Here is a 25,930-nt window from a genome sequence, read left to right on the forward strand (position 1 = left end):
AAATCTAATTTAGTGCAAAAATATATATTATTCATCATGTAGTAGGGAAGGGTCAAAATGAGACCGCTGTGCACGGCCAACATTGAATTATAGAGCGTTTTCTCCTCTGTGAAGTCTGCTGTTTGCATTTTTGTTGAGCAATCAGGTACAGCGCCTTTAATAGTATGTGTAGAAGATGGCATCAAAAAGAAAAGGACAAAAACAACATAGTGACACATTTTCAAAGCGCAGATACCTATTTTGTCTTTGCAAATTCGTCTATTGTCTGAATCTGGTGAAGGCTTATGGACACAAAACTGCTACCAAGCATAAATATGCAACATTACTAGCAAAACGGCATAAGTTTGTTTTCGACGAGGAAGCAAAAGGGCTGAAAACCTCAACACAATTTCAATTAAACATAATACGGGACCTTTAATCTTTTATCGATTCCTGTTGTCGCGGAAAGCCTCGCTCTCATCGACACAGCGGCGGTCTCTGAGGTGATCCCTGACCCAAATGCGTCAGCTCTGATTTGGGAAGCCTTATTCCGCTCCCCTTTTCCCTTCAATCCCTCTCCCCCAACGTCTGCTCCGTACCAGGGGGGAGGTGGAAAAGTGAAGAAAGAGCCGGAGTGTGAGATTTCAGCGGAAATCTATGACATCCTCCTCATCCTCTCCGCCGCTCCATTGGCGTGCTGTCAGAGCAAACGCATCCGGATCGGTTTCTCTGTGTCTTGTTAAAAAGCCAAACAGCAGAGTTGACTCGGAGTTGACTGCAAACGGCGCGCGGCTTTTCGGTTGTGGAATGGAAAAGGGCTGAAAAACGACAAGGAAATACAGCACAGTGCAGATTATAATGTTGGGCAGTACTTTTGGCGGCAGGAAAAAAGGTAATCACAAAGAAATGGATGACACAAACGTCACCAACGATCAAGGAGTGGACAGACATCAGGCAAATGGAAAAAAGACGTTTAATTTTGAAATAGATAAATATTCTTTTGGATTTAAAATGCTTCAAGACGAATTTTTCTCGGATGCCACCATTTTATTTTTTAAGGTTGTCACGCTCATTTTGATCAATAATTAAAAAAGAAAATGTAATATGATTAGTTTCAGGATACGATATAATTAGTGTCTAAAGTTCTGACTTGGTTTTGGATCAGAGCCAGTGTTTTAGTGCTCAAAATCCACCAAATAATATGTATAATAACAGTAATACATTCATTGGGATGTGTTTTGTCCTAACAAGAAAGTTATGTTCATATGTTATTACCACATTATATCAATTCATTGGAAAGTTATAGCAAAAAATTGTATGGTATATTTTTTTCAACTGTAAATCTTTCAACCAAACAAACATTAAATGAGTTCATAATCAGGACAGAAGTGCAGACCCTGAAAACACAAAAATGCAGTATAACAACATACCGCCTTGGCCCTTCACGACAAATAATCACGCTTTATTTTGATTTCACTTTTTGTTTCATGCGTGGAAGGGAGAGATAAAGGAATGAAGAGAAATGAAGTGAGAGAGTGAGGAGAGATAAAGAAAGAGAGAGAGGAGCACCATCATTTATTCAAACTGTGAACTGACCTGCGCTGAACGTTCTCGGAAAAAAGAAAATGCTTTTAAACATTTGGTGAATCTCTCATTTATATTTAAATCAGTTTAGATGTGAAGTGTCCCTCTAGACTCGCTCCTCGTTACTTTAAGCACTTTTCTATTTGAATACATTTCCAGATATGAAAGAATTATCATATAAAAAAGTGCTTGTTCATCCTCGTACGCAGCCACGTGTCCCGTCTGTAACCTTCACTGTGCCCCAGCATCAGCCGCATTAGCCTTAAGTTTGGCAGCTTGTCAAAATGAGAGAGTCACCCTGATCTCGTCTTTTACATGAAGCCACTTTCCTGATTGGAGTCTGCGCCCAGCCCCAAAATACACTTTATGCAACATTTATAGAAACGAGTCAAAAGTTGGTTGGCGTTGGTGTCAAAATGGTCTTATTTCTATGTTTGGCTGAGCTTGGTTGGTACTGGCAGGCCCCTGGGAGCGCCACACAGGCCCCTGGGAGCGCCACACAGGCCCCTGGGAGCGCCACACAGGCCCCTGGGAGTGCCACACGGGCCCCTGGGAGTGCCACACGGGCCCCTGGGAGCGCCACACAGCTGCAGTGTCGGGGCCCTGTCACGTTCAACTTTTTTTATCATCTGTCTCTGAAAATATCTTGAAACACTGCAATTTATACTGCTACTGCAATAGTTCTAAATGCTCTCCGTGATGTCAAAACACTTTCATAATCTGTCCTCAAACATGAAGTATTATGTGTGATGAGTGCGAACCTACTGCTGTAAACTGTAACCCCTGAACTCTGAACCCCCGGCTTCCTCGGACTATTGAGCGCACCTGAATGTAAGCCGCACAAACTACATTTACAATGATTTTTTCCCGCCCTTTACATATGTAAACCACACCTGTCTATAAGCCACAGGTGTCCACATTAGTTATACCCGCTCTATAGTCCGGGGCGGGCCAAGACATTGTCCTTTCATGGCGGGGACGGTTATAAAATGCTGACCGCGGTGTCACATGACTGTATCTTTGCATTTAGACGTGTCCTATTCCAATACAATTCCTCATTTGACTCATTTCTCAGTGAATAGTGAGTCGGATTGTAGTAAAACATGCAGCATTTTGAACCTTAACACACAGAGAACACGTATGCTTTTATTTAGCATGTTAGCAAGAGAGAGCGTCCTGCTAGAGCGCCCCCTACAGCCTGTTAGCCTGTAAACATCTGTCAATTAGCCACGTTGTTGTATAGGCCGCAGGGTTCAAAGTGTGTGAAAAGAAGTAGAGGCTTATAGTTTTTATTAACATTTTATTTTTACAGCGATCAAATGTCATTGTCTGGATTGTACAATTAAACTGGATAGCGCTGGTAATAATTTGTTTGGCTATAACGGTTGAATGGGGAAGTTACATTACTAATACAAAACACTGGCACAAATTGCCCAAATACATGGTATGAATATGTATGATTTAAACTGCTGCATAAATGACAAAACAATTGACAATGTAAAGACAAATATGACCAGGATTTTAAATAAGTTCTCATCATAAACCATCTGCTCTCTGTCGACTCCAGCTACATAACACAGAACACCACACCTATTTAAAAGGGAATAGCCTGTGGAATACCTTTAATATTGACTTTGTGCCGCTTATATACTTCCATCATCAGGATTTATCCGAGCCAATATCTTTCTACTCCAAACAAGCTCAAAGACAAACATTGGGCAGGCGATGGAGGTAATACCAGCCCGGGGTCACAGCTATCCTGGTGGTGAAGGCTCCAGTGTGGACAGAGAGTGACCCCACTACCCATAATCCTTCACCACAGAGGCCGTTTTTTATTAGGTATCCTCCCCCACTATCATGCAACTCAATAGAGCCTAAGTAGATCAATACATAAATGGTTTATACGCCTTAAGTTGAATTGTGCAGTTTGAACTCTGTTTGTTACTCAGTGTATTGCCAAAGTACTAGCATTTAATTTGCATTGATTACATTTTTTATTTAATCTGGGGTTTTCAGGTAAATATATATGAACGGTATATGAATAAAATTAATATAGTCTTTCTTTTTTTTCTGTTGTTAAATATGACAAAGACACATTAGGTAATTCTTCACAATAACTGCACTCTTAATTTTCCGTTATAAACAAATCACTTTTGTAAGAGTGATTTAGGCTTAGTAATTGTTGGAGAAAAAAAGCATCTCTTAAATTGTGCCGGTCAAACATTCACATATCTTGGTTCATTCATCTCTACAACGGAAGCGACTAGACTGGAATGCACGGTCGCAATGTCTTCGGGTTCATGTCTCCGGGTTCTGTACAGATAATACTCTTCAGCTCTATGCCTCTTCTTTCTTTTGAGCTAGTTAAATTTGTATCTACAATTCTAACCTCTTTTTTTGGCTTTAGTAGACTGTAGGCCTGAATTTCATTATGAATTACGTCTTTGTTTATGCTTTCATAAGGCTAATTAAGGTGTAGTTATTATAAAGCAGTAACAAAGATGATTAAACCAATGGAATTATTGAATTTATTTGTTGACACTCAATGTATAGTTTATTTCTTTTTTAAAATGTGTCATTCATATTGGAATAGAACACTGTATGATTAAGTATTACTACATTTAGCCAACACAAGTCCGATTAAAGAGCACACTTGCTTTACATAACAGATTGCAAACAGTTTGTGAAAATGCACTTTGAATAAGAAGAGTTCTGATTTTCCCTCTTTTGTAAACCTCGCCTTTGCTCTGCGCGGATCAATGACGGCACGAGCTAACACGAGTGCGGCTAAAGTTTATTAAAGCAACCCTCCGCCCCCTCGGCTCATAATCCCATCTCAAATTAAACACAAGGAAATTGCTCAGGGAGAGGGACGCTTTCTAAACACCGCTCCACAACAGCTATTTATTACGCGCTAATCTACATGGCGCTTGACCCATACCGTGGATAAGCATTTGATTAAAACAGGCAGCAACTAAAATGCTAATGTGCAACGATATTAACTTAAGTCTAGAGGCCATAAAACAGCCCGGCGCTGTGGGGATGATGTGTAAGCAAAGACGGGGTCGCAGAGGACGGAGTTTTCGTATGATGTGTTCATGTTCAAAGCCAACTTTACGATCGGAGGCAAAATGTTGGTAGAATTGGTCGCTAATATCTCTGTATAGAACCTTTAACACGCTACGATGACTTTTTCTGTCTATTTATTCTGTTTAACACTCTTGTTTTCTGTCAAATCGAACATTCTATATGAAGCAGGCTCAGTTTGTACTCCAAAACTACAAATGAAAATAAATGAATACACAAATACATAAGATAAGATAAGATATTCCTTTATTGTCCCACATGGGGAGATTTCATTGATGCAACGCAGGTAGATACAGAGGTAGATTCAGAAGAAAAGAACATAATCATACTTATAATAATAGTAAAACACTTAATAGGATTTTTAAATGGATTCCAGCTGGATTTTTCTTTTTTTTTTTTTGCTTCATTACAAGACCTGAAACAAAAAAATTCTCAAGAGTTTGTGAAAAAATTTGAAAATGAATCTTGTTGGAATGGTTAAAATAGACTTATTTTCAAGTCTGCTTGTCAATTGTTTTTTTTTTATTAATACAGTCCTAAAGATAAAGTTTTTGTCACTGTCCAATTTGAATCCAAGGTTTTCTCTTCAAGTTTTCTCCATGTGTAAGTAAGAATGTGCCAGACCACGACAGGTGACTTCTCAAATTTGCAGAATTATGACCAAAAAATTCATCAGTAACTAATACCTGCAGCTTTTTGGGAAAACCTACACATATGTTGAAGTATTCTAAGTGGCTACATCCCCGATTTGAGCCGGACTTGTCTGTTACTTACTGTTTTTGTTACTTTTGGCACAGTAGATGGGAAAATTACTGCTAGCTTTAGTTTCAAATTGGTCTTTGCAGCAGCCCACCTTTTTCCGGCACCATTTTCTTGTCAGCGTCTTGCTAATTTCAGTAGATTCACCTGGTTTCACTTCCAGGAAACTCCTGTTAACGCGGCCGGTCTCCTCGAACCCTTAATATCTGCTCCGTTTGACCATAATTACTGCTGAAGTGTTGTTTTAAAGTCTGAACAAGTTTTTAATGTTTTTATTTGTGTATTTTCATTTGCATAGCGTCTCGCAGTTTGCCGTTTCTTTCACCGCAAAAGAATCCAAGCCAAGCTAAACCTATTTGGTGGTTGGTGCGTACAATGTTTTGGAATGGCCCGCAAGGACTTATAAGGAAGTAAAAAGTAAAATTTTACTTTAACTTCCTGTATCTCAGAGCAAGTGGGAATATGTACTTTGAGAATTTGCTGGAGTTGCAAAAACAGCTGCGTATTTGTGGTCATAAACGCCTTGCTTTTCCATACAATGAACTTATAGTCAGCATATTTAAGTCTAAGAAACATTCAACTTGAAAAATATAGCATCTATGTGATTCAAACACTGAAGCGTTTACCCCTAAACTCAATCTATCTATTTATGCAAAGAAGCCCCGACTCTCTTAACCTCTGACACTTTGATTTGGTGAATATTTTAATTACATTGTTGTCTTTTGGGACGATCTTGATGAGGATATTCAGATTTTGGTATTGCAAGCTATCAGAAATGTGCTAAACTGTGTCAATGTGTTATGATCAGCAGCCAACAAAACATATCACTGTTTATTGTAAAGATAACACAGCAATTTTGTTATACTTTTATTCTAAAATGGCCTATTTTACAGATTTTCTATTATCATATGGACAGTATTTTCTATATTAAAACTTTGCATACCTACATTAACTATATCCAGTGGTAAAACAGTGACATTCCCCAGCCTAGAGCAAATACAAGTATATAAATAAAAGAAACTGATTCAAATTGACCAACAATCTGCATAATTCTTTAGCTAAATCACTACATTTAACACGTAAAACAAAATCTGTGTAAAAAACGTTTACTTTTTACTCTTAAAATACATTTTTAAACAGGTACCTCAATACTTTTATTCAAGTAGATGTTTGAATGTGATACGTTGAGTCATTTTTTGCACAAAAATCTGTACTTTTACTTAAATAACAAAATTGAGTACTTTCACTGCCACTGAATAGAATATATCTCCCATGTCTGGTTATGGTTAGGAACATGGATTTGGATTCCCGTGAACAGCTGTAACATAAAAAAACAAAACACAATTGTTAGCCGTTAGCTTGATCTTACACTACGTGAGAACTACGCGTACCCCAATTCTGTCAAGGGGAATCATATCTAACTTTTTGATTTTTCTTAAACCTACCCCCTGACACCTAACCTTAACCATTCTACCTTTTCTTAATCCTAGTCTTAACCCATTTGAGAAATAAACATTACAAAATATCAAAAGATAAACCAACATAAAGCGATATAAATAACTTTATGGGAACCTCCATCGTCCAAAGGTATCTATGTTCCCCAAAACCTCTTTGGGGATCGAGGAACATACATGGCTGACCCTTTTTATACGGGATATAATGACATGCAAAACAATCTAAAATAAAATAATACCTAAATATAATAAATACAAAATAATTGGAATCTGTTGTGCATTGAACTCGCCAAACTAACCACTCAAGAAGACGAAGTGCACAGCTCATTCTGCTCATTCTGCTCATTCTGCTCATTCTGCTCATTCTGCTCATTCTGCTCATTGGTTTCCTCACTCCTCTTGTCTCCCCCCGCTCAGGTATGCCTCTGCATGTGCGACGCAGCAGTGACCCTTCCCTCGACGACGCTCCGGGGGGCCCAGAAGAACCCTCCAGGAAGAACCCTGCCCGCTGGACCACCGCGCCAAACTTCCACAAGTACAGCCTCAAAGTGACGTCCAGCACGGGCACGGGCACGGACACGGGCAGTCTGGAGAGGAAGGTAAGGAGCCAGGCATCTCTCATTTAGAGTTAGAAATGAGTTTAAATAGTAAAGATTTGAACGGGACAGCAGCGTAGCGGGTTATGTATTTGCACTTGCCCTTTTTAGTGCTGTACAGCTGGTGAAAGTGCATATTTCGTACAATAAAACAATGATTAAATCTTTCATACAAACAGTACAGACTATTTACAATATAAAAGAGCTAAAAACAAGTACTTACTAATTGTACACAGCTGAATAACCCAGTCTGTCGAGATTCATCAAGACAAAAGCTTGTATGATTCATATTAGTCCATAGATATTTAAGTGTCTGAGGTACTTGAACAATGTTTATTACATACATGTATTGTAGTTGACAATTTTCACCCAGAGGCATGTGGCTCGCAGCAGAAAGAATGTAGTGAGTTGAGTGTCTGAATCTAATGAGAGCGCCAAAGACAATATAATACTGTACTTAGTATTTCATTACATTATTTTAGATCAATATTGTGATTGAAAAAGTCCAAAATATGAAATAATCCACTGATGCCATAGATTCAATGTTCATTGTTGGTCAGATTACTTTGTAAAAATATTATTATTGAGGTCATTACGCCCAACCAGAATTCATCTATATATAAGGTAAGGCGAACTGATGAACTGAAAATTAAAGGCTTTTAAGTGCGCCTTATAATGCGGAAAATACGGTATTACTTTTTCTTAAAGTTTTCCAATTACTACTATGATTACTTTAATTCAAGAGTATTTAGATTGCTTATTCTATAAATTACCTTTGAGAAAAAATGTAAACGTACAGCTACTTCCTGCTGAAGTTGTATTTGTTCTGGTTCAATGCAACATTCTACATATTTCATTACTGCATACTTAACGTAATCTGATTACATTAAGCACTTTGTAACACTTCATAGAGCATAACTAAATAGCAGACAAAAGCATACTCTGTCTTCTTTAATTCAAACCCCTGTCTACAAAAAAGCAAGATTCAGCGAAGCTTTTATTTTAAGTAGATTCAAATAAAAGCTTAAACAGTGTTAGAAAGGTGAGGAGGGAACAAAGGAGAAGGTATTTTAACAATCTTGCTGTTTTGAAGTGAGATCACACAAAAAGTACAAAGTTAGATGTGGAGAGGCGAGCGCAGCTGGAGATGTTCAGGCAGTTTTTGTCTTTGATTTAAGGTCGAGCGGGTGAGGGAGAGGAACATGAGAGAGGAGAGCAGAGAAAGTAACAAAAAACAGAAGGAGCTTTAGGAGATGCACACGGCCGGCCAGTTTGAGCAGAATATGAGGCTTCTGGGATGTGGACGGAGTGAGCGGGTTAATAATACAGCTGATGAGTTCGCTGGCCTCCATGTTTGTAGTTTTACATTCATTTTTTGTCCAATTTAGCCAAAGTTGGATCGATTAGTCAATAGTCAATGGTTCTGGCAAAATAACATTTTCCAAGTTTAGACGCACAAAGTACTCGTCTGTGAAATTACTCAAGTAACAGCAAAACAATTTGGTGAAAATACTACTCAAGTAAGAGTAATGTAAGAGTAACGGTCCGGATTTAACATTTGATTTGAGATGCAAGAAACATACATGGTTAGATAATTTGATACCAACAACATTTTAGATTTATTCACAGTGGGAAGAGTAACAAAACGGTACATTGCTACAAGTAAAAGTATGGTATTCGAAAACTACTCGGAAAAGAACAGTTGTATTCAAAAGTCAAAAGTAAAGGTACAATAACATCTCCACCACCAAAAGTTACATAGTGCACCCTTGACTGTTCATTATATTCACTTTTTTAATCCACAATGTCACCAATATTTTATTAAGAAAATCACATAATAGGCTACATTGGTTTAAATTTTGTGTTTTTTCCTAATGCACAACCTATTCTGGTGGAAAACAAAATATCAGCGCTCCATTTGTGAGAAACAAGGGGCTGTATCCTGTTTCCTAATTGGTTATTTCACCTGTCAATCTTCTGGCAACTGGCAATCACATTTAAAGACCATACTAATGAGGGCTGTTCATGATAAGCTGATTAGCCATCATTAAATGCATAACTCAGTGAAAACCTTATCAAATCAAATCAAATCAATTTATTTTTGTAAATATAAAATTTACGTAAATTTTTGTAAATTATGCCCAGTTAACCTGTTTCTTGGTTTCAAAATAACTTGTAATACTCCATTGCGCCACAAGAGAGCGCGTAAGTTGCACTATACAACTAAGATAAGTGAGATAACACCAAAAATAATGGATTCAGCCTATAAAAAGTGACTCTGCAGCATTTATGGACTAATAATAATCATTAATTAACAGTCTTCAACTAAATATTGTCTGTTTGTGTCCATTGAACAGAATGAGCTAAATGCATTCTTGACTTAAACCGTCCATAGAGATTTGCTGCTCTGGACAGCTGCATGGACCACATGTGCAGTCTGGAAGCATTTGCCTCACAGCAAACCCTTTGCCCTGTCATATTCCCTCTACGACCACTTAGAAAGGGCTGAGTAAGACTCGGTTCTGCTCGCTCTAAACACACGGCGCTCTCCGTATTGTAACATCATCACCAATGGATTTTCAAGGCCTCCACAAGTTGTACGGCGGGCTAGAGTTATGAGGCAGTGTATGAGGCAGTGGCACATTTCCATGTTAATGTGGGGAAACAAAAACAAAAAAATAAATAAAAATAAACAGTTATGAAGCTAAAAAAATTAGTCATGGAACCAAGAGTAAGGAACACGGTTAACTCTTGCACAACTAATTCTAATAATACTGGTAATTATGTCACAATTAACACAATATAAGTACCAAAAAATAATAATCGTGACAATAGCCCAATAATAGACATACATTTTAAGATTTTTTTTTTTTTTTTAAATCTGGCTGTTTTTGTCACATTTAACATAATTTTGATTTTCAGAGAGTTCAATTTTGTATAGGAATAGTATGTATTGACCATGAGAATGTAGTAAAATAAAATATTTCTCTCTTGTTTGGTCACAGTCTCAATAATCGTGAATAATCGTTAAATCGTGATGCTTTTTCCCACAATAATCATAACACTGAAACCTTCTTATTACTCTCACAACTGTTGCTTTTTAACACTCATATGATATTTTTATAGGTCCCTAGACGAGCTCGTCATTTGTATTTTATTCCTCATTCTACTGTTATTACGACTTGGTCCTTTCATTTCTAAAACTAAAACATTGGCTACATAATGGAGCTCTTCTATTGTTGTGTCCGGGGAGTTGTTTGAGGATATCTCTTTCACACCTCTCTGGACTTTTTCATCCTCTTTCACAGCTCATTAAACAATAAACAACTCCCATTTTAGTCTCATCTCATCATATATATTCCCTTCTCTTTCATTTTATTCAAATTGCCTTAGATGCCTATAACCTTGCTTAGATTTTCCATCCAATCAAGTGTGTCTTTAGCTTTAGCAGCAAGTTAATGGTGTTGCTTGATGTAACCTTGGCTGCATTTTGAGACGCTTTTGGTGCAATGGGTAAACGGGCGGCGGAGGAGGGGAGCGGGGGGGCTCTCAGCTGTGGTCAAGCTTATTAAATAGGAGTCTTATTATATGCTCGGGGTCAGCAGTGAGGTAGGAGGGCCGCGTGCGCATGGGTGAAATGGAGTGAAAAATGGAGCGTTCAGTGCGCGGAACCCAACCCAAGGCGAGCTAACTAACAAGCTTTCACTTTGAAATGTCAGAATTCAATTACCCCAGATGCCTCGTCCGAGCGGCTGGGAGGAAGGAGAGAGGGAAGAGTGAGTGATTAGTGACGAGAGAGGAGGAGTGGAGATGGTTTTATTTAGACTACGGGGGGAAAGGTGTGTGATGATCGAATAGTGTTGTAATGAGAGTGACTGTGAGAAAGCACAACACAAGACCTAATATTTAGAATTGAATGATGTTAAATGGTCCACGAGCACTGTTTTGGCACTCTCTCATGTGCTACGTACTTGTCTCCATTTGAATGCTTTTCCTGACATGTTCTACACTATGACATGAAAGTATCTATAATGCATTTATTTAATTACAGCTACTTTATTGTGCAAAACATATAATTATACAGTATATTTACACTATATGTAACATGACATTTACAATAGAATAATAGGGGGAAAATAATAGCACAATGACATTTGTAATAGTAAAATGTTAATTTTGCAATAGCTTAATGTGAATTCACACAAATATATTGGGATTTCATGTTAAGATATGGCAAATTCACAATAACTCAAATTTAATTCACAATAGCTTAAATTACAATAGCCATTGATACATTCACAGGAAGTTATTGTGAACTCACATTAAGCTGTTGTGGAAAAGTCACAATATCATCTTTTTCTTTTCTTTAACCTTATTGTGGTGTGACATTCTTTTAGCAGTATGGGCTTGCTCCTCCACAGATCTGACCTTTGACTTGCTCTGGTGGCATGATGGAGCCAGACAAATGACATAGTTCTTCTTTCAGTGTCGTCTTATTGTTCTTCCTGTTGCAATAAGGCTTTACTGCTTGTATCATGTTGGTAGTTGAAGTTCTGCAATGCACGGACATGAGCAAGACTCGACATCCGTTTATTGCATTGCACTGATGACATGGCTCCGGAGGGTCTTGACCTCAAAGTCTTTCTTTCGATGTGCAGGGTCGAGGAGCCCATGCCTACCGCAGTCTCCCTCGGGACGCCAGTGGCTGGTCCACACACTTCCAGAGAGAGATGACCCGCTCCTCACTGAGCGCCAACCACCCCATGATGGAGAGGCTACTCTTCCAGCAGGACCAGGTAGGACATGGACATCTGACGAGGGTTAGGCCGGTGGTCCTCTCTCCCATCTTTAAACCTGAAGTCATTTGTGACAGATTACTCAATTAGTATTAGGTCCCATTATGCAAAGTCAACTTTTAGGAGCTTTTAACTCTCCCCTTCTCATTTAACCAGTTGTATTTAGAGTGATTCATGCACATTTGAGTAGTTTTTATTCTACTTGACACAAAACACCATTGCTACACTCTCCCTGTCACACCCACTGCTCTTTACACACTTCATTCTGCTATTTTATTTCCTTAAACAGTGACACACATGGGATTAGGCAGCATCACAGAGCCATTTCTGACACAAATGAAAGAAAAAAGAATTGTGAACAGCAGCTCTCCATAGGGCTATGTACGCCGTCGTACCATCAAGGGGCCGGCGCTAAACAGCGTGGCGGTTTTCAACCCGGGGTGAGCGGACTGTTTTTTAATTAGTTTGCTTTGTAATTACCGTATTTTTTGGACTATAAGTCGCAGGGGCAGTATCGAGTATAAGTCGGCAAAAAATGCAAAATAGAGAAGAAAAAAACACATACAAGTTGCACTGGAGGATGAAATGCGGTTGCAAGTGTGAAAAAAACAAATAATATCAAATATAAGTCGCTCTGGAGTATAAGTATATAGTACAAATATAAGTATAAGTCGCACCCCGGCAAAAACGATGGAAAAAGATGCGACTTATTGTTTGAAAAATACGCTAAATTGCAATCTAAAATGTCCAAAATATAAATTAGATTAGAACTACGTATACAGCAAACAAAAGCACGGGCCCTCAGGTTTCCAGATGAAATTGCCCAGATTACCACTAGATTTTTAAACATTGTCCACCATTACAAGCATATAACAAACGTTTGGTGTAAAACAAACCCAAAAGTTAAGGTTCCCTGGGAAATGATGGTGATGAAGCGCAATCAAACCTCTGCTACACACTAAATACGTCTCAGTGAATGATTTCTGCTTTGTATGAGTTTCAATATGTCAAGTCCACAAGAAATAATCAATGAAGTTCGAAAACTTTTTGGAATGTGGTGTGCCATCTTTTTATTCAGCAAGAAAATAAAAGTGTGCCTAAATTCAAACGATGCTGGAGGAGTTTCCGTGAGATGTTTAGTCATTCCGGTGGAGCAGAACCAGGAGCAGTGATCAGTGATGCAGAGAGGACCTTCTTACCCCGCTGACCGCTCGCTAACTGGACTCTACCGCTCTGATCACACAACACACAGCAGCACTTTCCATAACAGCGCGCACCTTCACCTCCAAACAGTCTGTCAGCGGAGAGGAAATATCTTCTCCCGTTAAAGTTATCCAAGGTGACAGAGGTGCAGAAGCTCAGGATGTAGGAGGTGTAAAATGAATGCTGTCCAAGTCAGATATTCAGAAAAGAGCAAAGACAGCGAGACACAAGTCAATATGAAAGCACATTTAGTTGGAGATTTAAATGGTCTTTTTTGTAGTAAAATCTGCTTTCTACCTGGTGTGTCTTGAAAAACTTCCCATTGTTGTCCAGTTTGAGATTTAACTGAATGATTTACCATTTTGGAGATGAAAAAGAACATTAATAGACACATTTGATACCACTTTCTTAACTAAAAGGTCTGGTGACGTGCTGTGGTATGTTTTCAACTACAAGAGTGACAAACACTGACATAGGGAATATGGTAAAAGAAGAAAATATGTGTTTTTGTGACTCTGCATTTCAGTGTCACAAAACAGAATGGACTGAAGGGATTTGAAAGTAGAAATTAGTAAAAATGAAGTGTCTAAATTGCTATGAAGAACTGCAATATCATTATTATTGTAGTTCACAATCATCAAGATAAAACTGAGACAAAGTCAAGGCTAATTTAGATCAGAGTTTTCCTTATAAAAACAGTAATCCACAATATATTACACAATACTCAATATTTATTCATGTTTTGAAATGTGTACTCTTATCCACAGGCCACATTCTCCCACTATAGTATTTTATGATATATATATATATTTTTCCATTTGTACTGAAAACCGTTTGAATTTTAAATAATTTGTACATTTATTGCCGCATTAGAGCTTTCCAGATACAACACTTTCTAATTTTATTCTCCATAAATGCATTTATTTCACACATTTTGATGGAACCTTGTTTTTTTAGTTGAGAAAATATAACTTAATCTTTTATGGTCTTGATTTGCAGAATTAAAACATCAATTGGATTAGGTTTACCACAATCCGTGAACATAAACTGTGACGCTGTATTTGAATCTTTATAGTGTGTATTTAGCACCCAAATGCAACTGCAAAGTAAGATTACATGTTGACACTGAAGATTACCATTAGCTAAAAACAGCAGGACTAGCATGACGTTAGCATCCACATCCATCCACAGGTAAACTAATCCAATAATCTGACTGATCCTTGAACAGACATGATGCCCATTTTAGTCCCAGTCTACAAAGGCAAAATCTCCCTTAAAAACATCACTTAAAGTTACAATCGTTGAATTCAGCTGTAATAAATTGTAAGATAAAAATAACACTGTGTGAGTTCATTAAAATGAATTGTGATCAGCGTGGAAGCGGAGTGAAGATAATTACAAGTCTGTGCAAACACAAAGGTTTGAGTAGAATGATGCCAATTAGCAGGTGTTGTTGAGCTAAGCTATTTCCATTCATTAGTTTTAAGGAGATATAAATATGTAATGTGCATTAAAAAATGTGCGTGTAATTGTTCAGTCTTAAGACTATAAGAATGGGTGATGAAACCAGTGTATGTATAATGGTACTGGGGCTGATTCATCTCCATTCATCGCAATTCAAGCGTGCAATTCATGTCAAAGTGCTCAGTATTCACATGGAAACGCTGCATGTTGGAGCAAACCATTACCATGTGTTCTAGGACTGACCTGTTGCACAGAAATATCGGACAGAAAAGGCAGGGGCACAGTCTATTTTTGACACCACTCGGTTTTGGAACAATGTATTTGGGCCTTAAAACCCCTGCCATGGACACAGTGGATGGATATCTGTGGAACATTCTTCTGGCAGCTGGGAAGAACTGCCATTGCATAAAAATGGATGACACAAATTGACTCATTGAATCATAATACATACGCAATATGGGGGGGAAAAAATCACTTTCGGACTAAATGGGACCTTTATTTTGGACTTAATGTGCTTTAACCTTCTTTTCTTTGGATGCCACCAATTCCTTATTCTCTAATTTCATCTCTTATTTAGTTAGTTTCGTTCTGGTCCTGCCTGGTTTGGTTTTTGTTGTTTTATGTTCTAAAAAAAGAAGAAAAAAAGCAATTAATGGCAAATAAAATGTTTAATCTCTGCCCAGCCCTAATGCACAATATATATATATATATATATATATATATATATATATATATTGTTTTACAAATTATTTGCTGTCTGATGATTATAAAACATAACTGTCTTGCTTGCCTCACATATTTGTATTTTATTTTTTAACATTTAACATTTTAACTCATAAAACTTAAAACAAGGAAGACCACACAAATATTAAGAAAAATAATCTCAAGATAAAAATCTGTGAAAGAGATGACAAACAATCAAAAATATCTAATTTTAAATTAATTCTGAATGTAATTTATTTCCTATTTTTCGAATGTCAGTTATAATTTGGGTCTTTGATTGTTGGTGCAGTTTGAGTCATCCATCTCTATGTAATGTCCTTCGTTCGTGCTAGTATGCTCCAAAAGTATCCACTTATAGTGTCCACGGCAGGAGTTTTGTGGCCTAAATACAGTACATAGTTCTGAAATCGAGTGAGATGGTGATGTCAAAAACACCCTGCAACACTTCACAAATAGCCAATATTGTAATTTGACATATTTAACACACACACATGTCCATATACTAACCCACCACTCTGCAGCCGGCCCGGAGCTTTTCATGCATTTCTCCATTTGCACATTTAAAGAGATGTCCTGGTGCATCCATAATTCAGCAGACTCCCACCCGGACCATGAATTACCCATGGAGCCTGTGGCACTCTGACATGTGCACTCAGAAAGGCAAAGGCGTCTGTGGGAAGTGGCTCTGTTGTTATGTCTTATGCAAAGAGTCCATAAGGAACACAAGATGGGTTTGCACATCTGAAGCAGAGAAAACGCTTTGATAGTTATACAATAGCATTCAAATCGTTGGAAAACTGACTCTTTGTATGGTATGTTTTCTTATTACTCTCTCCCTCTTTAAGAAAATCCACTCATCAAAACTGTCATTGATAATATTGGATTTATTCTAAAACTAACCAATCAACTCGTCATGAATAGTCACTGTCTTCCTTACTTATAGATCCAGAAAAGTGTAGAATAATGGCCACAGTGATGGACTTTGTTATTGCTGTGCCTTGAATGTTACACAGAGACAAACAAGACCAAGTTACAGGACAGATCAGTGGAGAGGCGCTCACAGTAAGAATGCATGTTTTTCAAGGTATTGTATTAAAATCAAGTCAAACGCGATAACATCTCCATGGAGACAGGCATGTGGAGGACATCACACCAGAAATGATGCTCAACTTAACTTAACTTATACAACTTAACAAGGGCCAAAACGTGAAAATGACTAGATTAAGAAGACCTTTTTTTTTCATCTCTTTAAATTCAAATGTCTTTAAATTCAAGCTCAATATAAATAAATAAATAAATAAATAAATAAATAGATAAATAAATAAATAAATAAATAAATAAATAAATAAATAAATAAATAAATAGATACATTAATGAATGAATTCATGTTTAAAGTAAAAACGGTTGAAAAAATACAAAAACAATAAAAGAAAAATAAAGACCAGAGAATGTGACACAGTTTTAACAAAAAATATATTACAAATCCATTATATATATATTTTTTTGAGGGGGAGGTTAATTGTATATATTTATTTACATAATTGATTCATTCATACAGTTGCTATTTTTCATAATCATACATTTTCATTCCGTGCATGTTTCGTCTGTATTACCTTTACGATTAGCTGCTTTTACTTCAAAGTACAAAGTATGACAAACAGCAGATCTGGTGGAGCAGCTGCGCTCACTGAAAGCAGAGTCACATTCCAGAGCAGTGGAACGGCCCCTAAACTGTGCCTTGCTCTCATCCAGGGGCCACTTCTTCTAACGCAGCCTGAAAGAACGCACAGGGGCCGCAGGGGTTGGAACAGCTGAAGTCAATGAGAAGCTTTGGGGCGTTCAGGTCTGCTAAATGTACTGCCCACATCAATGACTTAGTGAACAGGATCAGAAGTTGACTCGAGTAATTCACAACTACAGCAAAATATTCATGAGTCTGAAGTGACGTGACACACTCGTTTCTACTGCCACCTAGAGGACAGGAGCCACTTGCTGAGCTGTGGGCTCCGTCGACAACAAGACGCACCACTAAACTCCGCCCCGGCAGTGAGTTTGCATTGAAACGAACCGCGTCAACAGCAATTATCAGACTTTATCAGAGTTTCAGAGATTGTGGATGCTATGTGCATTGTATTGACATGGGTGAATTAGCCTCTGTCATGTACAAGAGCTTCACTGTAGTCAGAGTACATTTTTTTTATATTATTTTATCAAGATCACCATCATTTTAATTGTGAATATCAATAAACGTTCTATGTACAGGGTTTTACAATAAAGTGTATTGCTCATAAACATTTCCGAGTATATTAGAAGGTGGAAAGTGAATCAGATTTAGCAGATTTAGGTCACGATCGACACAATTTAAACTCTTTAAAAGCCCTCGGACCAGGTGAGGGTCGCTAATGTTTAATCTGATTCGTTTTTTTTAGATTAATTGTTATTTACGACTTCCTTTAAAGACAAAGATAAACTCTAAAAGCGAAAGGGTTCGTTGCCGTTCATGACCACAGTTTCTTCCCCGCTGTAATGGCAGCCTCATGTGGCGCTGGAGCTCAGTACCACCTGCAAAGACTCGCCAGAAATGGATTAGAGTGGTCTGGAGGGACAAGTGGACTTACAGAAATCACTCAGACTGTGGAGTGTGCACTTTGTTTTAGGTAGTTAGCAGCTGGCTAACGCTAGATTACACATCAAACTACTGCGTTAATTGCGCGGCTAGGCTAATAAATGTTATTAGCCTACTTGCAGAATTAACGTGATTCTCTTTTCCTGCTGTCCGGGCGTTATATTTTAGGATCAGACACAAAGCTTTGAGCGTGCGAAGAGCGGCTGTGGACGAGGAAGTATTCTTGAAGTATCGCCTTTGTTCCATTTCAGTGACATCATGCCCAGCTAACGGCAGAGATAGAATACACTACAACAGACAGTGAGACAGGCACGTGGTGGACAGCAACGACAGCAAACATATCACATGACTGAAACCCATAATCATCTACTTAGATTTATAAGTTAGTATTTTAGTTCTAAGATATTGAAGCGTAAAGTTCTGATCTTTCATGAAGCTCAATGGAGGCGAGAAATGTTTTTTTGCTTATACATGAAATAAATTAAACATGCACCAAAACCCTACAAATCTTGATAATGAGTACAAAAAGTACAGGAGCGAGCACAGCGGTGGAGAGTAACACAGTGATAGTAAAAGTACTTAAGTTGAATGTTTTAGCTGTACAATATGTATATTTAAAACCTGATACTTTGTGCTTTTACTTCACATTTTTTAATAAAACAAATTAAAAGCACTTTCTGTTTGGTTTGAAGAGTTATTTTTAAGCATATTCATGATGACATTCTTTTAAAGGTTTGGAGTTTAAGTCTTGTCTTTGAGCAAACATAAACATACCTCTATACTTCAAAGTCTAGACATAAAGATAAATTAATTGTTCACCACCATATTTCTCAAAAATCTGCATGAAATACTTTTACTTTTTACTCTAAAAGTAACATTTTCAGTAAGTACTTCTTCCCCCACTCAGCACGAATCTACAAATAACTCAATTTCGACAACAAAAAAACATCCGATAATTTATTTAGAATTGATGATTTGATTTGCAAAAACAGAAGAGTGACATTTACAAAAGTCAAACTCCAAATGTGTTTCACGACAGTCAAAATATTATTCATCCTTCTTTGATCAAATCCACTCAACTCCAAACTGTTTTCACTGATAACATCTGTGACAAAGAGAGTCATACTTTTGATAATCTGTTTTCGCAGATGAGCACTTCATTTACTTACAAGGACAAGGGAAAAATATGAGCAAAAATGTCTCAATATTTTGGCTAAAGGTAATCAAATTATAGTTCTGCAGTCCATCATGAATGAAAAACAAGTGGAAGTCACAAAAGTGCAGGAAAGTCGCTGTTTACTTTGTTTTTTTTTAAGATTTTACCACAAATGTTGTCTTTTGTTGTGCTTCAGATCTTTTTGAAACACAATATTTTTCTACTTTATTTAGCCACAGTTTTTTTTAATGTGCTTTCATTTTTACCTTCGCATGTTTTTATCATTTATATAACACACTTGAGTTCATGGCCGATTCTGTTTGAACGTCTTTTGTCTGTGTGGATTAAATGACTGTTCTTATCCTTGAGCCAGAGGAAGAACATCATGTACTAAACTCTCACTATATAAGCTTTCATGTGGAAATAGCTAAGGAAATGGTCCAATCTACTCTACTAGTTTTTATCATTAATAAGATTTAATTCATCCATATATTTCTCTGGGACGTTGTAACTTCAAATACTGTTTTCTTAAATGCATAAATTCAGCAATTAAAGAATTATTTACACACACCAAACTTTACAATCTTGGACTACACAAGATTTTGACGGAACGCACTGAATTCTAAACCTGATTTATTGAAGTTTTTACTCACATTTTCAGTCAGATCTCAAAAACTGAATAAGAAATCCATAATCCACTCTGGACATGTATTTGTATCTTATAAGTCAACAATTTAAACCTGACTCCATTCTCCACAGTCCAGTTTTCAGATTGAAATGTCCCATGTACGTGCAATTTTGGCAGTTTTTAAACATAAAATGCCTTATTTCTATATGAAAACATAACATGATGAAAAACTTGCAATACATTTTTTTCTTACATTGATGTGAGTAAAGTATATGAGAAGTTTCAAATTGATATATTTAAATGCACGATTTTTTCCTATTCACCTATAGCGTCTCACCTTGACGAGAAAATTGCATTCACTGTAGAATAAAAGTAGCATAAGACGACATGCAATAAAACACTTACTGCACAGGACTTGATTGTTCCTCTTTATGGCCTTCAACTTATCTCAGTCCGTGGAGTCCAGCAAGTTACAGATCTGGGGTCTCATTTACAAAGCGTGTGCACGTGCCGAAATGCTATGCACGTCACGTTCCTCGTTTATAAAAAGACGACTTCATATAAAATGTGTGTTTCGGTCCAAAAACACTGAACGTTGTGCATCGCAGCTTTCCCAAATGAGGCTGAAGGTGAGTTGTGCTCAGAGAGATAAAAATGTAGTGAGTTTGAGGCAGTTACTTACGTCTTATAAATGAGACTCCAAATCTGCGGAGAGGCGAAGTCGCTTACTGGGAGAATGCAGGTTTCTCGAGGTATTTTTTAGCAATGAAAGCAAAAGTAAACAACGGAATGTGAGTTAGATATTAATGCAAGATTGCTTAATTAATGCCCTGTCGTGGAACATTTTAAGCAAAGTGAAAAGTTCTGGAGGCAGGCAAACTATTCAGCTTTTAACCATGTTCCCTCATCAAAAACAGACCAGCTCTTTTAGCATTGCTGTCACGTTGCCTAAGGGCTTCGTTTATGTTATTTATTTAACACCTAACACCTCAATTGAAACTGAGGTGTCGTTTGTGAAGTGTGTTTTTCAAATATAGGCGTGTTTTTAGTTTGAAAATGTGAAAAACAAGGTGACTAAAATCATGTTTGATGCCAATGAATGCCACAAGAGTGCATAATATGGCAATTTAAAGCTTTATTGTGCTTTAAATTATAATTATAGGCGTTCTCCCTTTGTTTCTGTATTGTTTTAGTATTCAGAAAGGCTCCGCTCTCACCTTCATATGCAACACAGCACAGCGCGGCGTGAATGAGAATGATTCAAAAGCGTGTTTAAGAATTCACAGCAACTTTCGCTCTTTTAATCCCACAAAACAACACACAAGACCATGTTATTTCTCCAGAAATTAATGTAAAGTACAAAAACTGTCCTGTTCTGTCTTGTTCTTTTCCTATGTACAAAGACAGAGCGTTCGCTGCAGGATCAATGCGTGAAGCACTAAACGCTTAATATAATTTTAGATAAGATTGATTTGGCTCTAAATTGAGCTCATCAGTTCCTCACATGTCACATAAACAAACAGACTTGATTGCACAGTTCTGTCTGAGTTTAGCCTGAGAAGGAATTCTACTTTGCGATCTTGAATGTTCTTACATTTCACACATGAGGGAAACTGTGTCATCATTGTGCAGTAATAGACTTTACAGTAGGTAACTATCTATCCTCTCACTTTGATTTTTGGCAGTTACGTACTAGTTTATTGCATGTTTTCAATGATAACGCAATCTCCAGAGAAAAACCTACACAAACATGGGAAAACCTGCCAACTCTACATCAAAAATAATAATAATGGGCAATCCAAAATGAAGTTAAAACTATGGCCAGTATTGATCCAACACCAATACAATTCAGTTTGTATTAAAATGCATTGAAACTCGTCAGTGTGTGTGCTGTGGTTTGTCAGGTAAATGATTTTCACACCGCAAACCAGGAAGTAGGTTTTTTAAATCGCTACAGCCGTTCTGTATATATATTCTTAAAATCTCAATCAGAAAAAATATATACTCCTATAGTATCTTTATTTTTGCTGTACTGCAGCTTGAACTGACACAAGAATAAATACAATAAAATAAAAACAAACCAAGGATCAATTTATTTCAATATCTTGTCAGTATTAAAATATATAATTATTTCCCATCTCAGAATTGGGCCCTTGTAGCTGTGGTTGTGGGGCTTAAAGTTGCACTATGTAACTTTTCCGGTGGTAGAAAGCACTACTTCTCTCCATGGAGATGTTATGTTATTGCATTAGTTACTTTATTTAAATTGCCATTAGTAGGTTGAAGTTCAGTGCACAATAAAACACTGAAAACCACCACATATAAACTAACAATAGATAGAAGTATAAAACACTAAACGTACCAAGAAACATTTAGCCTCAAATGCTCCACAGTAAGGCATTAAATTTATCTATAATGCTTGTATAAATTGCATCTTTGCTACTCCACAATGGATAAGTTACTGTAATGCCGCACTGTTGAACATTCTGTCATGAACACAAACATTAAGAATAGAAGAGTATTGATACGACTAAACAATACATATACAGCTAACTCCTTTGTATGCTCGCGGCCCTCCTCGACATGCACCTCCTCTGCTGCTAACGTGTTAAGTCTTGATTAAAGTTCATGCGTTCTCCGTCTCCGATTTGCTCCGCGGAGTGAGAAATCGCTTTCTGAATGAGTGTAATTGAACACGGGCGGGGGGTGCCAGCTCATTACCCAGCAGTCACAGCGCAGGGGGGCACCTTACCTCCGCACCGTAATGACTTGTGGGACAAAGAGAGGCAGTGGCGCGGAGCAGTACAGGTGCGGGCCAGCGGGGGGCAGGCTGCACGCTCGCTGCGCCCGGAGACACTTGTGCTTATGTGACAATTCTGGCTGAATCAATGGGCTTTTCTCAGAGGGACGACATCTGCTGGGGCTGGAGAAAAAACTGTCAAAAGATGTAAAACAATACAAAATATCTTCATGAAGCAGCAGGAGTAATGAAGTTATGAATGGTTGAATACAGAATGTAGTGTTCAGGTTTAAGAATTTGATAATGTCATAATGTTATTTAACTGTGGGAGATTTACAATTTTGAAAGAAATATCCACAAATGTTGAGCCATATCGTTATTTTTTAGGGTTTATAAACTTGCCATATTAGGTCGTTTTCACACCAGTCCAGTTCACGCAGTCATCATATCAAAATAGGAATAAAACACAAAACTAGATCAAACCAAACATCAGGATTAAAATGCACACAAATAGGAACTACAATGTGGGAATGCACGTAAAAGATGAAATATTATTGTATCATTTTGCATGGATGACGTTCTCGCCACACTTCAGGTCAAAAGAACTGAACCAAAAGAAAATAGACCCTCTTGTCTGAGGCGGGGCTGTGAACAGGCAGAAGAGAATGCAGGAAACAACAACCAACTAGAAACCGTGTTCATCCGCCAGAGGAACGTCCTTTACCCTTTTTACTGACTTTTTGGCCCAAGCTTTATTAGACAGGACAGTGTAATGAGAGCGGGATGGACATTCAACAAATTGTAACCTGAATCAAACTCACGGTGCTGCCTGGCATAAGTGCTGTCCACTCTGCCACCGAGCATGATACAAATATGTCAGCTGCATAATGTGCTCGAGTGAACAAACCACAGTGTTTTACTGCTGTCCGGGATATAACGATTTGTCTTAAGATAATACATTATAATATATATATACATTATACGAGAATACAAGACAAGTGCTTCCCTTCATGAGCCTATTACACTTATTATTCTGAAAACATGTTTTTTTTTAATTGGTCCCAGAAACTACAGTGTTGTTTTGTCTGATTATACAAAACAACAGGAATAGTCAGTTTCCTTCTCACTCCACGTCTCGCAGGCTGTTTGTTTGTTCCGTTTTGATCGTCACCCTGGGGTTTATTGTGGTTGTGCTTAACGTGCTGTGAAAGTTTGATGAGATCAAAAAGTGCAATTTGGGCCTAATGGAGTCACATCACGAGCGAACCGCACTGGAGTCCGCTTAGAACCGTTCCTCCAAATCCAGGCTGTGGTACGTTTCTATAGGCCGCGTTCACACCTGTTCATTAAACACATCAAAACTGGACTAAACCCAACACTTGACCTGGCCTAGCACCATCAGTCCAGACCAAAACAAACAGGTCCACTTTCACACCAGCCCGAACACACTGCACTAGCAGGAGTTCCAAATATGGGTTTGCTTCAATCATACTAAATGGCATCGGACCGTTGTGGTGAAGAAGGAGCTGAGTCGAAATGCAAAGCTCTCAATTCACCGGTCAATCTACGTTCCTGCCCTCACCTATGGTCATGAGCTTTGGGTAATGACCGAAAGGACAAGATCGCGGATACAAGCGGTCGAAATGAGTTTCCTCCACAGGGCAGTGTTCTCGCTGGGCTGAGGTTGAAGGATGGCGAGTGAGAAGTGCTTTAAATATGTTAGCCATGCTCGGGTGCTGTGCGGGCGCCGTGTGGGCGTGGATAATGGTAGATATCAACCAAAAAACAGGTCAACAAATACCATATGCAGTCAGCCTATTCTCCCATCAAAGTCCAGCCTCCAGTTTCAGACAAGACAATCTGAAATGTGATGTCACGTGATTCTTGTGTGATATGGCCATAGATGCTCATTCCTTGGAGATGATCGAATGATGGTACGATAGAAATGGCTTTAGACAGTTATGGTGTTTAAAAGTGTTTTATTTCCTATCATTATTATTTTCCAAAGTGTTTTTTTGGCCCGAAAGCTTCATTAGACAGAGCCAGATTCGAACTCACGGTGCTACAGCCGGCTGCACATGGAGCTTGGCATGTGTGCTATCCACTTGGCCACCGAGCGGAATGACAGTCATTTCTTATAGCTGTGTTATTGTTTGGGGTGGATATTGGTCTGAAACGAAGTACGCGTAACCGGAAACGCGCCAGATTTAGCTACAATCGGATCGCACGAAATTACAAATGAACTATTTCTTCAAAGTAGCTGCAAATAAGGCCCAGTTTCATCTAACAACATCAGCAATATATCTCCTCCGAGTCACTTGATGGACCTTTTGACATTGTCCATTTTCCAGGCTTTCCATTTGATTCCTTTCAGCTCCATTGTTTTAATAGTTCCACTCAGCCAAATGCTCCGACACAATGAGGTTCATGATCACAATAGGCTTTTCTCACTGTTTTTATGGCTCCCATTTGGAACAGCCAATGCTTTTAAGTAGCTGGAGGAATGGGAATAAGGGCCCCGCTGACAGTAAACATCCAATGGAACACTTGACCATACGGGGGCCAAAAAGCAATGGTGCATTTTATATCGTCCAGAAAACATGAGGGTCACAGGAGAGAGAGCTTTTTCCACCCACAAACCGTAAATCACTTCCAGTTGTGTTGTTATAGCTTATTGTTTATGGCATGTTGATTAAAATACAGATGAGCAAAAGTGGAGCAGTAACTCGGGTGGAGCGGCTTCAGCGTTTGCCCATAAAAAGATAGATTCGAGCATTTGCCGAATGTCTCTGCTCTCTCTCTCTCCCCATTTCACACCACAGCTCAAAATAAAGCCTTAGGCCAGAAAATAAAACAAAATAAAATACATAGAAAACTTTAATTATTTTCATGTTTGCTTTGGAGCGGATTGGTCCGGTCTGGTTCACTTTGGCTCCAGGTCGGCTTTAGCTGAGGAGGAGCTACAAACCAAATGATTTGATAAGAGAAAACACAGATTCAGGTGAAAGCAAGACAGCAACGAGCAAACTGCTAACTATATCTTGGGATAAACCATTGTATTTTCTGTTTATTGACACACAGCACCCATGTCAAGACCGACAATATTATATTTCCATCTATTGTCGACCAAATCCA

General features: G+C 38.1%; 1 protein-coding gene across 1 annotated transcript in view; it reads left to right on the forward strand.

Moving 5' to 3' along the window:
* LOC140364812 (partitioning defective 3 homolog) overlaps positions 1-25,930 on the forward strand; it is a 554,921-nt gene that overhangs the window by 149,497 nt on the left and 379,494 nt on the right. Inside the window, exons 4-5 of the mRNA XM_072451184.1 lie at positions 7,281-7,462; positions 12,118-12,255. Coding sequence (XP_072307285.1) covers positions 7,281-7,462; positions 12,118-12,255 — 320 coding nt within the window. The remainder of the gene's footprint in view (positions 1-7,280; positions 7,463-12,117; positions 12,256-25,930) is intronic.

Source organism: Eucyclogobius newberryi, unplaced genomic scaffold, assembly GCF_026437365.1.
Source record: "Eucyclogobius newberryi isolate DKJ021-1_F unplaced genomic scaffold, fEucNew1.0.hap1 SCAF_18, whole genome shotgun sequence".
In the NCBI taxonomy this organism is placed as follows: domain Eukaryota; kingdom Metazoa; phylum Chordata; class Actinopteri; order Gobiiformes; family Gobiidae; genus Eucyclogobius; species Eucyclogobius newberryi.